General features: G+C 34.4%; 3 protein-coding genes across 3 annotated transcripts; all 3 read right to left on the reverse strand.

Annotated features, from left to right (window-relative positions):
• Positions 1–375: 375 nt before the first annotated feature.
• Positions 376–2,431, reverse strand: LOC120329962 (trafficking protein particle complex subunit 3-like). Its single transcript, XM_039396768.2, has 2 exons — positions 2,239–2,431; positions 376–1,722 (listed from the first exon to the last, which is right to left on the reverse strand). Exons 1-2 carry the CDS (start codon positions 2,418–2,420, stop codon positions 1,365–1,367), a joined length of 540 nt encoding a protein of 179 aa, XP_039252702.1. The 5' UTR covers positions 2,421–2,431; the 3' UTR covers positions 376–1,364.
• Positions 2,432–2,453: 22 nt separating this feature from the next.
• LOC120329961 (uncharacterized) lies at positions 2,454–5,211 on the reverse strand. Its single transcript, XM_078118502.1, has one exon. It carries the CDS (start codon positions 4,595–4,597, stop codon positions 3,791–3,793), a length of 807 nt encoding a protein of 268 aa, XP_077974628.1. The 5' UTR covers positions 4,598–5,211; the 3' UTR covers positions 2,454–3,790.
• Positions 5,212–5,868: 657 nt separating this feature from the next.
• Positions 5,869–9,094, reverse strand: LOC144430455 (uncharacterized). Its single transcript, XM_078118393.1, has 2 exons — positions 7,549–9,094; positions 5,869–5,942 (listed from the first exon to the last, which is right to left on the reverse strand). Exons 1-2 carry the CDS (start codon positions 9,092–9,094, stop codon positions 5,869–5,871), a joined length of 1,620 nt encoding a protein of 539 aa, XP_077974519.1.
• Between the last annotated feature and the right edge of the window lie 8,042 nt (positions 9,095–17,136).

A 17,136-nucleotide genomic window follows, 5' to 3' on the forward strand; every position in this document is an offset into this window, starting at 1 on the left:
ATCACTACCTATAACTGTATTACGATATTTTATTTCCAAATGTGAAGTGAAGGATCAATCGATATTGAAACGTTGTTTTGCTTATATCAGAGGTAGATACTGTACTCATATTATTGTCTCGTTTTATTCTTTCAATATTGCATTATCGTATTCAAACATTGTGTCTTCTGCAATAGCCATTTATATGTAATACAATATGGAATGCGTAATAATTCATTGAATTGTTGATAGTGATGACGAAATACAAAAAGATACCCAAGCTATAATTAAATTATCTTTTTACCTAGATATTAGAAGTGAACTTTGGGTGTCTTTGCTAGATATCAAGATTTGGCTCCCGGTGGTTCCCTTCCAAAGTAAAAAAGTATAATTACCTCTTTTTTGAATATTGTTTGTGTTTATTTTTTACTGGTTTGATAAAATAAACTTGACTTGGGCAACAATTATATCCATTTTGGCATACTTTCCGAATAAAATTAAGCTATTGGTGTAAGGAATTTGTTCAAAAATTATACATGCAATGACAAAATTGGAAATTTTCTATTTCACTAAAGATAAAATGAAATGCTGAAGAAATATAGTACTATGAATGTCAACTGCACTGATATTCTACGGCTATACGCAGTGAAAAATCCCACTTGAGAAGCAAGCAATACTTGGAACAATAACAGCAGTAAAGCATGTGTGCTATGATTTCATGTTTTTTAGTCAAAGAATCAATGTAGCGATTTCCTGGTAATATATTGTAATTTTCATTAACCTAAAATAATCTAGAAATTTGAAAAAACGATACTATAGTTCATTAAAAATGTATCAATTTGAATTGCAAAATCAGAATAAAGAAGTCATCCATTTTGATATTATTCTATAATTGATACCCCTAAAAATTTAAGAATCCCTCCGTCAATTATGACAGTTCACTTGACATATTTTCTGGAAACATTGAACAAAATCTTCGCATAATGAAGGGTAAAGAATTCCATGATTGAGAGATTAGGCAATAACAAATTGGAGAAACCCTCTTTGAAACAATACATGAAAAAGATAATATTATCAAATATACATAATTGACTAAACCCAGTGATAACATGCTCAAATATTTCTTACTAACAGCAATAAGTTTATTGGTTTTCTTTAATCATGAAATCATGCTTTAATAATTATGCATTGAAATTGCTTTGGTTCACAAAAAATATAGTCAATCCGTTTGATTCATCGCAAAAACTAATTTCATCTGCAATCAGATGACACATGGAATCAACCTTAATCTGGAATTTTTTTTTGTGTGATGCATCCAACATTTACCGGTAATAGAATATTAAATATTTTAAACAAAATGTAAAACTACATTTAAACCATAAAAATCATTCCTCCCCAGCTGGCAATGCATCAGTCAATCGCTTAATAAATTTTATTTTAAGTTCAGTGACGTTATCACCTTTTAAAACATCTTGTACAAAACTTGCTTCTATTTCCATTTGCACCATTTCCAGTGCCCCTCTTATTGCACCACAAAGAATGTTTGAATATTCTAGTTCACTGTGACTTTCTGGCAATTCCACAAATTCAACCAGTGGATTGTTGTCAAAAATGAGAGAGAATTCATCACCTCCGGGTGACCAGTTTGTGACCACTGGAGTGACATTGAGATACATCTTAAAAGCAACTTTGGCCATCACATCAGCAGTTTCTCGAAAATCAAAACATCTTCCAACTGTTGACCTGAAATATTTTTCATGTCAATTTCATAAAGTATGTACATAACAAAATATCATACCTAGTATGAATTTTAATTGAAACTACTATGCTATGGTTACTGACAATTTATAAAATACACAAAATCTTCAGGATGATATATGATATACTGTTGAGAGATTTTATATGTCTCCAGCTAAAATGAAAAGTGGCTGTAAAGTTTAGGTATAAAAATTTGGAAACAGAAAAGTTGCAATGCAATATAATGATAGGTATTAAAATTTTGTGTCATCTTATTTTATTCTTAGATAGGATTTCCCTTATTTTTTCAAGACCCCTGTGATGTTATCAGTCAAAGTCAATTATGGAAATAAGTAGCCTACTTACCAGATTGCTAATAGTGCATAAAGTTAAGCCATTATTTTGAACATGCTATCAAATACAAGTGAAGAACTTCTACTATACTGCCCAAGGTCGAATAATTATCTCACACGCATCTCCCCTACACACATTAAAAAACATGAATTAAAAAGATCATAATACCTGGAAAGGAAATCTTCAATCAGTCTAATTCCTATATTATAACCAATTTTATCCAACTGTTTATTAACTTCATCATCTCTTTCATAATCCTTTATCAATTGGGTGACTAGAGCACCATAGGTTAGGGTGAACAGTTCACCCACAATTTTTCCTTCTGGGGTTCTTGAAACTTGTCGAGACATCTATTGTTAGTAAAAATTATATACTATATTGAATCTTGAAAAATAAAAAGAATGATATCATATATCATCTCTGTCTTGACAAAGTAAATATAACATAAATCACCAGTATCATGATATATAAAAAAATAAAACCAATGAAACTAATTGAGTTTTGCCTGCACTTACTGAATAGACTCAAATATTGTAGTCATAAATCTTATTCATGTTTTCAGAGATATGCATTTAAATAAGACAAATAAAATGAAAATACATTTTGAATCTTTCTTTATCACAGAAAAATATTGCATACCGTGTTATAAATATGTTGTAAGAGAATATAAATAACTGAAATGTCAGAATAATATATCAATTAATTATTTAATAGGTTCTTTTTATTGCACTTGTCTACAAAATGAGCCCACCACCTCATTTATTCATAATAATACTTGAAAAAAAAAATTGATATAGAAATATTTATAGCAAGATATGCGGTGATCGTAAGACCCATTCGGGAAAGAAGTGTTACCTCAATCAGCGGGTGACAATCCAATATACATATTTCTCTACAGAGTGACAAGCATTGGGAACATATTCCAGCGGAAACATAACTTTTGTGCAAAGCATCCTCGATTACTGAGACTTTTGGGTATAAGCAAACACGAACATAAGTTCAAGCAGTAAAGAATTTTTTTTCATTTTTATGAAAGCAATTAAGAAATTTTTGTTTTCTTGGAGTCACCCTGTACATCCTCATAAAAATCCTATTAACAGTTCATTTTTATTAGAAAACATTTAATCCTTACTTGTAGTTGATGATTTCCATCAAAATTAAGATATGGTCCTTCTATAACATTTCTATATGAAATGAATTAACCCATTTACTACCCCAAGATATGTTATGTGGAAAATTCATTAAACAGCTTCTTATACAAGTTAATTCCTGAGTCAAAAACCACCACATAGTTACTCAATCTCACAATGATGGTAGAAATGGATAGTATAAGAATTAAAAAAATAATTAAAATGATAATATATTATAAAAATAAAAAACAACTGACATGATTGTTATACTAATTCCACTCTTTTTTTCTTACTTCTTACTTAATTATACATTATTACCGAAGTGGATGCAAATAAACAACAATGATGAAGTAAAATGAATTCGATAATGTTCATTGAGCTTAACCTAGGTTTTTTTTCTATTATCGTTTTGAGGAATGTGAAAAATGATGCTCCTTACATTTGCATATAGACCCACATTTTAAAGTATCCATAATATGGATAAAATTCAACTTATTAATACATGAAAAATATTGAAACTTGTGAGGTGGTGAGTATCCTACTGTACTATCGAGTCTTCAAATTCTGAATTTGCACGCAGTGTAAAACCATCATTTTGATGGTATTACAATATTAGAAGTTCCTGGAGATTCATCATGTTCAAGTTCAGTCTTATACATCAATTTCATTATACCCATTTTTATCTCAAATTTTTGTTTTGGTTCCATTCGTTTTAAGGCTGTAGTCATACTTGACATGAATAAATCATCTTCATCTTGAGGGCATGTTGATGAATCTGAGGCAGCAGATGTTGGCGCCGACTGCTTTTCCTCCAATAGTCTCAGTATCTCAGGTATACAAGCAAGATTTTCTGTGTTACTATTCTTCGTCATTTTGTACTGAAAAACGTGTTTTCTAGGACGTTTTGGCAATGGTGGCATACCTTCAGAACATTCTGAAGAATCAGATAAATATACGCTTCCATTTGTTGTCATTGCAAATCCACCATTTCTATGCCTAATGATCTGTGGAACTGGCAATTTCAGATCATTTTCTGCAATTTCTTGAGTGTCTTGAATAACTGCACCTGACGAAGCTGAGTGATGTAATTTTGGTCGTAAGTGAGGCTGTATAAAATTCATAGCGTTGAAGAGATACCAATCCTGTTCAATGCCAGGGTTTGTCAACGACCTCCTCCATGTTCTGCAGTATTTATCCCGCAGCGATCTCCATCTGTCGGTAGCTTCTTTCGGGCGACATTGCAGCGTATTAGCGATATCCTGCCATATAGATTCTCGCAGCTCCTTTTGACGATACCCAACATGGCTATGATCAAATAACATCGGGTGTGATTTTACTAGAGAAATAAGTATTTCATCTTTGTTTATTAAATTTGACGAATCTGCCGACATCGACATGTTTGTTTGTATGCAAAAATGAAGCGAAATACGCGCAGAACGGCTGTTCTCACCAGCTGCTCAGCTCATAATATTCATTATCCAGACTGTTCTGGCATTTTCGCAAGCACCACTAATGACAGGTTAAAGGCAAAGTTTTTTTTTTTTTTTTTTTAAGGCAAAACTTTTCACACATACGATAAAAATTTGGTCAGACACTCTGTCCTAATGCGACCACGCAGTCGCTATTCCCTCTTTGGTTTGGCCGGCTGCGGCCATACAAACGCCCACGCGGACTTTTCGGCGCTCCGCGGCGTCGTAGTAGGGGCTAGGGCAGACATGGGCAAACTACGGCCCGCGGGCCAAATTCGGCCCGTTGGGTAATTCTCGATCTGGCCCGCCTGATGCTGCCACTATAGCAAACAACCCCCAAATGTACCCCATTTCATGTTGAAATCATCAAAACAAAGTTAATTTTTCCCAAAATTTGAACAAAGACTTTCGTAGGAATCAAATTACACCAGTTTTAAGAACATAACATGTTCCACCCAGTCATTATCAAATTAAAATTTATATTCTCAAGATCTTTGGCACTCATTGAAATAATTATATCTAAGTTCCCATCCGTACGATGTACATAATTACCCTTATTGAGATAATAGGAGTTTCTGTTTATAACAATAGACAATAGACAATAAGTTTATTTCGTCGTGCAAGAAATCACAATACAAATTCAGTATTACAGTACATATCAAATACAGTAACGGATTTCATCGCAATTGACAGGAAGTCGCGAAGGACCAGGAATGGTCATCAGAAGTCTGCGACACCAAGATTAAAAACGAGTCAATAATAAAAAATTGAAATAAGTGAAAGCAATATGCACGAAGAAAAGCTTATCCATTCATAAATTAACCAACAAGGTTGATATGAATCATTATATATGATTTGGGAGAGAAAGTAAAAATAAAAGTCGGGAAAATTCAATTGATATACAGTAATTATAAAAATAAATCACCATATCATTCAGCTGTGTTTTTGTACAATTGCAGCGATTAAATTTTTATATATTGTCATATGCAACATTAAATTGAGCGATCATTTTTATTTGATGAGAAAAATTAAATTAAGCAACCTCTATGTACGAATTATAAGGCACAATTCATACTCAATGTACAACCATCCACATAAAACTTTTAGGGTAGAAAATAAAATTTGGCACCAGGCCGATGTTAGGCGCATATATCCAGATCGGAGGCGACTCCAGCCACATCTTAGTTACAGTTGGTTAGCTACGGAGGGCAATCATTTGTCAACGAACTGGAAAATTGTTCAGGTTGCTGAGCGACCGCACGCGCTTCAGAATCTGATTTATAGAGACAGAAAATTTGAAAATATGTGAGTAAGTAAGATAATACCATATTAGATAACTCGGAAGCTATATCACGGTACACAGTGAAGCGAACTAATGAACCGCTATCGTTTATATGACACAGAAGACAGTACCGGTAGGTTACCACGGTACCGGTATGGTGCTGTATGACACTGTCCAGCTGTCAGCAAAACCACAGTTTATGAAGACTAACGGTACCGGTAGTTTTTGATTAAATATTTTTTATATGTATTCTTGAAAGTCGTGTAGCCATGTGATTTTACTTCATGTGGAATATTGTTCCATATTTTAATGCCCATATACTTGATTGAGTTTTGTGTTCTTGCAGTGGAATATCTGGGCACAAAATAATTTTCACGCGCAGAAGATCGGGTGTAGTGTGTGTGTGTTTTAGACTGCTTAGTGAAATATTTATCGAATGCTTCGGGTAGGGATTTATTTTGGTGTTGATGCATTAGTTTTGCAATTTCAAAATTGAATAAGTCTGTTAATTTTAGAATGTTGAGTGACGAATAAAGATGATTAATATTAGTTCTAGGTGCTGCATTGCAAAGAGATCTAGCAATTCGGTTTTGTAAAACATTAATTTGTCTTAAATATTTTTGTGCAGCAGCTCCCCATGCTGCGATTCCATACTGGACATAAGATTGAAAAAGTGAAAAATACACAGAGCGCAGGGTAGATGTAGGCATGTATTGTTTGAGCTTGTAGGTGATACCAACTGCTCTGGTTATTTTTTTTACCACATGCTCAATATGTTTGTCCCATTTAAGACCAGAATCAATAAAAATTCCCAGGTATTTGTATGATAACACATTTTCTAATTTGGTACCATCAATTTTTATTGACAAGTCATGGTTTATCTGATGCTTTTGAGGAGTGATTATCATGGATTTCGATTTTTCAATATTAACTGTCAGTTTGTTTGATACCATCCAATCATGCACCTTCATCATTTCATAGTTCACATTATTCTCTAAAGTTGGAATTGAATTATGACTGGAGAGAAGGCCGGTGTCGTCGGCGAATAATTTCGTTAATAAGTTTGAGCAGTTGGTGAGATCATTGATATATGTTAAGAAAAGGATTGGACCTAAACATGATCCTTGTGGGACGCCACAAACTATTGGTAAAGTCTCAGATGTTACTTCACCAATTTTTACAAATTGTACTCGGTTTGTTAGGTAGCTCTTTAAAAGTGATTGGGCGGGTCCACGAAATCCATAATTAAATAGTTTATGAAGCAAAATTTTGTGGTCAACTGTATCAAACGCTTTCTTTAAATCAATGAAAACAGAACAAACAATCTCATTATTTTCTAATTTGTCATAGATGTATGACATCATGTCTAAAATAGCATGGTTAGTTGAGTGGTTGTCCCTAAATCCAAATTGAGACTTATTAATTATATTATGTTTAGTAATAAATTTTACCATTCTTTCGTATATTAGTTTTTCAAAAAGCATGTTTAAACAAGAAAGGATAGAAATCGGTCTGTAGTTAGGTATTAATTTATTATCACCAGATTTGAAGGTGTTCGGTGTTACTCGAGCAATTTTGAAAACTGAAGGGTACATACCCAACTGTATTGACGCATTGAACAAAATCATAAGGGCCGGCGATATTATGTCCACAATATGCTGAAGGAAACATGATGGAATGTTATCAGGACCAACAGCTTTGCCCTTTTTCAGGCTTAAAATACCACATATAATTTCAGAGAGTGAAACAGGCTGAAGAAATATGGTTTGTGAGATCTTCAGATGTAAATATTTTTTGTAATCCGAAACATCATTAAATTCACTGGCTAATTTTGGACCGATGTTAGTGAAATAGCTGTTGAACTCATTTGCTATCAGCAATTTGTCAGAAGAAATAATTTTATTTTGTAACATAATTTCTGTAATAGTATTCTGTTTGTCATTCTTAACATTTACTATTTCTTTGATTGTTCTCCATGTTTGCTTTATATTGTTTCGGTTTTGCTTTAGTGTATTATGATAATAAAGTTGTTTAGCTTTGTTTATTATTCCTTTCAGTTTGTTGCAATACCTCTTGTACAAATGCTGCTGTGACATGTTACCTTTCAAATAGTACTTATTGCGCATTTTATTTTTATTTTTGATTGACACTCGAATACCCTTGCTTAACCATGGTTTTTTCTTAATTTTCAGGTCTTTTCTAGATAGCATTTTCATAGGGGCATGTTTGTCAATAAGATTTTTGATTTTGAAGATAAAATCATCACATAATGCATCAAAGTTTTCCCTATTGGGTACTATTGTAGAAGACCAGCTGGTGAAGATTGAATCAGCATCCTCTCGGAAATTGTCGATGCGAAACTGTTTCATGTCTCGTTTGTATCGAGGTTCGTTACGACTGTTGAGAGATATGTCGGAAATAGAACACAAAACTGGAAAGTGGTCGGTTATCGAGCAGGATATGACATAAGCATGGATTTTTTTATGTATGATGTTGGTGTATACATGATCAATTAATGTGCAAGATGAACTTGAGACTCTGGTAGGTTTTGTGATGATCTGCACCGTGCAATATGAAGATATCATATCCATGTATTCAGATATGGATTTGTTCAAGGAATGTTTCAAGAGGTTTATGTTGAAATCTCCAAGCAAAATGAATTGTTTGTTCGATATTCTTTCAAGAACAGCAGAAAGAGCACTTGTGAAGGTTGGAATATCATTTCGTGGATGTTTGTATAGAATGCAAATAATGAGTGTTTTGACTGTTTTATGGTTATCCGAGTTATTTAACTCTATCCAGAGGTCTTCGCAATCTGGATGATTCAATTTTATATCATGGATAATCTTGAATTTTAAGTTGCTTCGGATATAGCATCCTACCCCTCCAGCATTTGTATCAGAGGGTTGATGAATGAAGTTATAACCAGGAATGTTGATTTTTGCCAAGGGGTTGTGTTTCAACTTGGTCTCACTGATTCCAATGATATGAGGTGGGTGTTGGAATTCAGACAGAAGATTTATCAAATAATCGAAATTTCTCTGGATTGACCGAATATTCATATGGAAAATAGAGAGATTACTAGGATTGGAAATAGTCGATATTTCTTCTATTTCAAGAGTATCACATGAGAAGTTTGTCATGGAGTTGAAATTAAATAATATGGGGTCATTTTCTAGACATGGTTGTTGAGAGCCAATTGAATTGGAAAACAAAGCCTCATTTGAATGTTGCATTGACAATTGAGTTCGAGTACAAGATGGACAGGTATTCGAGATGCAATATATATTCCCTTCAGAGGTTGCACAATCATTATGAAAAGGTTTCAAACAGAAGGCACAACAAAAATAAGATTCATTTGCTCTACAAAGTCTATTACATATGGTACATTGGTTGCCCAATGACATTATAATAAGAGTTTCAATAAAAAAAAATTAGGTGTGACTCTATTTAATTAAATTCAGGTCACCTTCATTCTTGATGAGTATTGGTCTGAAAAAGTCATTTTTCTTGACTAGGATCCTCCCACTTGATGTCCAAATGCTTGAGTAGCCACATTCGTTTTTCTTTTCTCTCGCTTGATAAAATAGATCTCTTGTGTAATCCGTTAAATTTTCTACTATAAACATGTTGGTAGGGTATCCAGAGTCTTTTGGAATAAGCTTCAAGTTTCTTCTATTTTTCATTATTTGGCTGATAACCCTTCTGTTAGAAAATTTGATTATTAAAGGGGGTGGTCTTTCAGTTTTTATGTTTGGCTGAGTCGATTGGTTTTTGTATCTTGTGTTGAGCCTGTGTGAATTAACTATATCTGTTTCTTTAATGTCAACTTGAATAAAAGAGCAAATTCTTGTGATTACTGCATCAGTGTTTTCTTTTGTTGTAACAGGGACTCCATGGAATTCCAGGTTTTGGAGTCTAGAGCGCCTTTCTTGATCATGCTGGCGTTCCGCATAATACTGCAGGTCGTCCTCAAGCTCATCAATACGCTCTTCCAGGCTTTTTATCCGTTTTTGATTAGAGGATGTAGAATCTTTTAATTTATCAAGACTTTCTAAAATTGAGTCAAATTTGTTTGACTGGAATTCCTGAATTTTTTTGATTTCAGATATGTCATTCTGTATTTCAGCAACAGATTCAAGTTTTCCAAAGATTTTTTGGAGAGAAGCCTCGACTGACATAAGTGACTCCTGTATATAGGAAATATTACCATCACCAGGTGTTGATTGGTTTGAGAGATCAAATTTGTCATTAAGGAATTGCTCTATCATAGTAGGCAGCTGCACTTTGATTGCATTGAATATTGAGGAATGGAGTACAGGTAGCAGTGAGCTTGAGTCGATTAACCCCTTGGATGTCGATGGTGACGAATCTGACATGCTTACAATTGCCGTTTTTGCTTGTTCAGTTGGACTATTCCTCTTTGAAGATTGCTTCTTTTCATGATTTCCTTTTTTGTTTTCACTCATGGTGTTGTTAGAGCAGGATGTATTATATTATCTATATTAGATTAACTCTAGTTTTAAATCTTAATCAAATAGCGAATAATTCTTTCTTAACGTGAATCACGAGCTCACGTTACAGTATTTAATTAGATTTATGATCGACGTATAAATACGACTTGGTATCTTTCAATAAAAACTAGTGTGGATAAATGTTTTAAGATTTGTATTCTGTGTGTTGTGGAAATTTACGAATAAAAACATATAGAGATTTTTAACGCATCTTCATTCACGTGGGCGTTGAAGCTGAAGGGTGAACGGGTGACTTACAAGTCAGAGACAATCTACAAATTAGCAATATACGGTGACATCACATTCATTTACCAATCATATATGCTATACGACAACTAAACTAAAACCAAATTTCGATGTTTAAGCTAAAAATAGCTTAAAGAATTTGTTGAGATCGCGATTAAATTTAGTTTTGGCATGAGGCCTATTGCTTTCCACTTTTGCTTTTGTAAATATTGTTCATGAAATGTAACTTTTACATCACACTTACATGGCCCGCCAGACTCGATGAGCAAAATCGTCGGACCGAGGTTCAAAAACCTTGCCCACCCATGGGCTAGGGCAGAGGTGTGCAACCTTTTTTACAGACGGGCCAAATACAAATAACTGGCTGAAGCCGCGGGACGCACTTGGAAACTCTACCTATGAAAGTCTCTGAATACAAAAAATTTGTACTTTTTATTTGGTATTTCTCTGTTCTTTCTTTTTACCATGTGTACCTTAAAGAATTTTCTACTTGCGAAAAGGTTTCCGTAATTGGAACGAAATTAATTTGTTCCAAGCCCCATCAGAGGGAGAAAATTCCGTAAATACGGACGCTTTTACCAAACAATGCAATAATTCGTTCCAAGCTCCCACATAATATTTGGTGGGGCTAAGCAAAGACCGTGGAGATTAGGAGGACGGCGGTCGGAGGATGCTAAAAAGGTAAAACCTAAGAGAGAACGTAATGTACGAAAGTGAGCACATAAAATTCCAAATTAGAATTTACTCTCTTTATTTTGCAGTTTTAATTATTATTTTTTTTTTACTTTTAACTGTTACTCTCAACTGAAATTGAGTGAGACTTATTGTACGCACCCGTGGGAAACAAACCAGCCAATGTGATAGCAGATAGTTGATTGGCGTGTGGCAGCGCAGGTACCGCGGACTTGAATTTTTATATTGCTCACGAGACCGTTTGTTGATTCAGAAAAACGCAAATGTAGTTATGCGATCATCGTCATTATTAAATGAATGAATTTAATTCCTAAATTCCCATTTGCCAATGAAAGAGGATTGAGACCGGAAATATTTTATTTTGGCGCTGATTTAAATATTTCATGTCGGCTGTTATGATTTTATTTTTTATTATAAATTAACACCGTCAACATCAACTGAACGATATTGTCATAAACGACGCCGCGATAGATACTAAAATTTTATACAATCCAAATTGCAAGAAATGAAAAAACTTGCCTTTATGTTCGATCACTATCGAAATGAAAGGATGAAAACAGTCAATTACAACACAATTTGCTTTTAGATTTATTGCCGAGACCGCACAAACTATCTCGACTAAATTAAAATATACGATATATAGTAAAATATACGATAGAATATACGATATAGTAAAATAGATTGGAATGGCATAGATTTCATGGGAATATCGATGATATCATTGTCTTTAGGAATATGAGTTGCAGGTGGAAAAATACCTGTGTTTCTCCAAGGATTGAAGTACACAGTCAAAAATCAATTCAGTGTATATTCGATAATTTTGCAACGTAACAATTGAAAATTGTTACAAATTGTAAAATATTTTCAATCAAAAACATCCACTGGTGCAGTTTAAGTCAGCCCAAATTGAAACCCTTTCATGCCGACTGTAATTTACTACGCGCTGCATACAACTGGTTTCGATTACGATAAAAAGTGATATATTTGTAAAATATATAACAAATATAACAGTGGCCCGGGTCTGGTATAGACTTCGCGACACAGGGAGATTGAAATTGATCGCACGTTTCAGATTATTTAAACTAAAAGCTTGTTTCTTGAGCACATCCTTTAAAATTGGCACTTCTCTGCGGGCTGCATTTGGCCCTCGGGTCGCACTTTGCACGCCCCTGGCTATGGGGTCGCTTTCTCCACCACCAAGTGAGAGAGAGTCCATGCATCTGAAACAAATTGTGAACGATTGGACATGAAATGTACATACACGCCGTGGGCCCAAAATCTGCAAAGAGCTTGAAAAAAGTTCGTGGTGACTGTTGAGGGGGAGGGAACCTAAATCTTGGTGGATCTGGAAAGAACAATTTAAAGAATATTCAAAGTTTAGCTAACCTTCTATAAAAATGAATGGACAAATTCTTTTAGAAATTTCAGCACTTAGAAATGGATGAAGCCGCGAAAAAGTTATTACTTCTTTTTTATTTTGTTTCAAATTCCCTTTGAATCCCACGGGGCACGATATGTCGCCACCTGTTTTGCTTATTTATTTTTTATAATATTATTGAATATTATTTTTGTGGAAACATAGTTCGAGTGTTTTCACGTCGAATATCAAAGTTATCGAATCCCTTTTTCGATTTCATAATCGGCATAACAGACGATAAAATATTTGATGAAAGAAAACAAATGAATAAAAACTGATTATAGAATCAGGAGAGCAAACAAAACTTTAGGTATGGTTTATAGCGTACGGAATTTAAGTTGGAAGGTTTTGCCAAAAAAAGTGGTACGTGTTCACTCGTCTAAAAGTATTAAATTAATACGAGAAAGTAAGAATCTTGCGAGAAACGTTAGATAAATTACATTGTAAATAACTAAAAAAAATGAAAAAAGTTACAAAAAAAAAAATTACGTACATACAAGGCTCAATTCAGAGATGCGGGAAGAATTGAGTTTTCTGCTGAAGATCGTCGGTTTGAATGTGAAATAAAGTATTTGAAAGTCATTACTATTAGAAGTTATTGAACCACGGATAATAGAAAAGAGAGAGAATTTGTCAAACCAAGAAAAGAATATATGCATACAATATACATATACAAATATTAAATGAACAGATGTTTTCGGTACATGAATAAGTCAAGCGTCGGTTATATGAGTACGAGTAGCATTTCTCGGTGTCTCCTATAGTGCACCGTGTGTATCGTGTAGGCCTACTATGATTTGGCTACTGTTTTCACCAATCTCACCACGCCCATTCTTTATGCAACTCGCGAGTACAGCAAATATCACTTGCAAAGCATTATAATATGTCTGGGGATGAGCAATATAGAATACCGAATCCGAGGGATCCAATACCAGGATTCGGTTCCCGCCGTGCGTCAATATTTGTATTTCGGATTTCTAATTATATTAGCGACGAGAGTTTTCTCTCACAATGAAATCTTTCTCGTTTGATTGTACTTGCGTTTTCTGTGAAAGGAACGGCAAAAGAGGCAGACATCATACACCGTATTCCCAGCTTGCATAATCAGAACGCAAGGACGGCGTTATTGCACCTTTTTGCGTTTTACAATTCCACTATCTAGTTTGCTTATAATAATAGTTATAATTGATGCCGACTTAGGGTCGATTTTCCGATTACTCGTTTGCAACAATCTTATTTTTTGGAATACGTGAAACATTCTTTAATTAAAATAAATGGCTTTTTGTGGCCTTCGAGTTGTACCAGACGTTAGGGTTAGATGATAAAACATTATTTGCGATTAATTCAGATTAAATTTTACTTTCCACGGCACCCCGTTTCCGAAAATACTAAGTTATATCGCAAAACAAGTCGTTTTGTTCCATTTATTTTGCACTCCCAATAGAATACTTATTTTTCGGAATTCAAGTCACCGATGAATCCGTTCCTATCGCCCAAGCTCGACACACGTCTGGTCGAGTATCGGGCGGTATTTTAGTCGACGATAAATTAAAAAAATTGTTACAACGATAATAACTGAAAATTGAGAATTTGCAATAGAAATGAATTTGTCCCAAGATAATATTTTACGAGTCGTGCTCGCAAAAAATAAACACGCTAACATACTTGATTATAATTAGAGCTCGACCCAACCAATATCACTTTTTGACGCCGATACCGATATATCGGTCAACTGGTGGCCGATAACCGATATCGCAATGCCGATATTATTGAAAATCATATTTTGAGCCACGCTTTCATGGTGCACCTTGTGAGTCTGTAGTTTCATTTTGATATTTGTAATCATGGCAGTAAGACTTTTATTTAACTAACTTTAGCTAATGCTCAACAAATGTTATTCTGTAACTTTTCCTGCTACTTCAATATCAGTCTAGCTATTTCCAGGAAAAAGAATTGTTAATCAGACGTTTTTAAATATAACTATGGACATATGTTAAGGGTAATAAACAATTATAAATTGATATATTTTGAAGTGAATCGTGATAATGATCTTTTGATATTGTGATAGCATATGTGCAGTTACATGTGAAATTTTTATTAACTTTGTTTCCAGAGACTCCCAATACTTTATCAATATATAGTCAATAATAATGGATTAAGTTTTTATTTTGTAATTTTCAGCAAAATGATAAACAACCATCAATATTATAGACAAATCTGTTAGGGGAAGGTGGGGCACGTTGGGACATGGGGCACAGTGGAAAATCAGCTCTCACATTAATACTATATTCGGAATCCGGTCCGCGGTTTGATGTTTCAATCCGCCCTTCGATGAGTTACAACGTCCCTGCAAACGGACAGCGGACGGGTAGAGCGACGCAAGCTATGAGGTGAAATTGGTTTTGGGGGGTTGAAACTAAAATTTCACCGTACCAGTTTTTTCTTTTTTCTAACTTAGCCTTAGTCACCCTTTAACGTGACAAACCACCGTCTGATATCTTTCAGCTATAGTCCACTGTGAAATATTTATAACGTTGGCGAGTGGATGGGCCTTCCGAATTTCGCCGTTGGATGATCTGAAGATATTTGTTGATTATGGGGAACAATGGACCGGGGTTCAGTGGGACATGCCCTACATGGCACAATCCGACAGTGTTTGATACAACAAGTGCTTAGAGACCTAGAGATGCGTTATATTTTTATGTAACATTATGGTATCTTTCAACTCATGGTCCAATATGAAATATATTCGAGAATCAAAAATATTTCCAGATTTAGATTCGGATAAGAAAATAATTTAATTTGTAAGCGAATTTTTTGGTGAAATATCTGAAATATTTCGGTTGAACATTGATTTTAAAAATCTTAAATCTTTAAATTTGAAGTCTCCCTGTCCTTTAGACGATTATGCTGATTGATTGCTTATTTTTAAGGGCATACTTCGTTGAATTTTAACAGAATGACCCATTGTGCCCCAGGGTCTGTCCGAATGTGCCCCACAAGTGGGGTACAGTGGGACACTTGACAAATGTTTTTCAAAGCATTTTGGTGGTAAGATGTGTGTCGAAAGGGAATTTCTTAGTCGGTGAATAAAAACTACATTTACCCCTCTCTGCATTTATCCCGCAAAGTCATATGAATGTGCAGAATAAAGGGCTCGAAATATGAAAAAGAAAAAAAGTGTCCCAACCTTCCCCACTTTCCCCTACCTCAGAAATTCAAAATTGAATTTGTGAACTGACATTATTGCTTTGAGCTACCTGTACCATGTTTTTATGACTACCAACTCACCAGCTTCCAATCGGTTCTATATATAGAACCACCGTTTAATGCTATTACTAAATTTGCCTTTTTCTCATTGTGTACTCTCTCAAAAACGTCACTTTATAAAACGTCATTGTTACTCCAGATAATAACTTTTCAGTTATGACCATGCATGAAATGGCTAATCATAAGACACCGGGAATTAGGAGAGACACCTTTATAACGAGCTCTAATTATAATTGATAGTCGTTAAATTTATTATACACTATTAATTAACGCGCCCTACCAAGTGCGCACCCGTTGCGGCTGCATAAATTGCAGTGACCTTGGGCTGGACTGTGTGTTTTCTGCCGCTCTCACCTTAATATTAATTTAATGTTTATTCGTTGTATTTCACAATTTAGTACTAAAGTGTATAATGCGCTGTTTATTTTAAGATATAAGTATTTTGGGATCACATAGAATTTGAACAATTCAAAGCAAAAAGTAATTTGTTGAAATTTCTATATTTCATTGTCCTGTTTTGTAACGAATAAAATCCAATGCTCATGATATTTTCAATTAAATACAAAGGTAGTAGGTGGTATATTCACAATTTTGCTTTTTAAAAATTGTAATCCATCAATGTGGTGGGAGAATTCCCACATTTGAATAATAACAATAAAAATAGGATAGGATTCGGTATTCTGGATTCGATTTAGGTATTCTAGAACATTCTAGAATAGTAAATTATTCTTTATTGCCCATCCCTATGTAGTACCATTTACTTACTGCATGTGTACCAGATGCATTTACTATCACGAATTTTACCACCAGCAATGTACTTTCGCCAAATTGGTCACATGATCGTCACATGATCTAGCCGTTTGTATGATCTTATATGCCGTAGTAAATATGAAAAAAATATTGCCTGTTCATTCTTATACCCAAGGAGAGTAGCCTACATGTTATAACGGCTTACATACCGGAACATTCGAATCACGTCACGCCTCTGTCACACCCATCATATGACAACTATTCTATTGGCAGCTGGTTGTGAGTTTTTTGCCGG

This window comes from Styela clava, chromosome 12, assembly GCF_964204865.1.
Source record: "Styela clava chromosome 12, kaStyClav1.hap1.2, whole genome shotgun sequence".
Lineage (NCBI taxonomy): Eukaryota > Metazoa > Chordata > Ascidiacea > Stolidobranchia > Styelidae > Styela > Styela clava.

Excerpts from the sequence above, each read along its gene's own strand:
- LOC144430455 (XM_078118393.1), bottom strand. The coding sequence starts at position 9,094 with ATGACAAACTTCTCATGTGATACTCTTGAAATAGAAGAAATATCGACT. Across the intron at positions 5,943-7,548 it reads CAATGCGTCAATACAGTTGG|ATTCTGAAGCGCGTGCGGTC; the intron begins GTATGTACCCTT and ends TCTATAAATCAG.
- LOC120329961 (XM_078118502.1), bottom strand. The coding sequence starts at position 4,597 with ATGTCGATGTCGGCAGATTCGTCAAATTTAATAAACAAAGATGAAATA.
- LOC120329962 (XM_039396768.2), bottom strand. The coding sequence starts at position 2,420 with ATGTCTCGACAAGTTTCAAGAACCCCAGAAGGAAAAATTGTGGGTGAA. Across the intron at positions 1,723-2,238 it reads ATTGAAGATTTCCTTTCCAG|GTCAACAGTTGGAAGATGTT; the intron begins GTATTATGATCT and ends AAAATATTTCAG.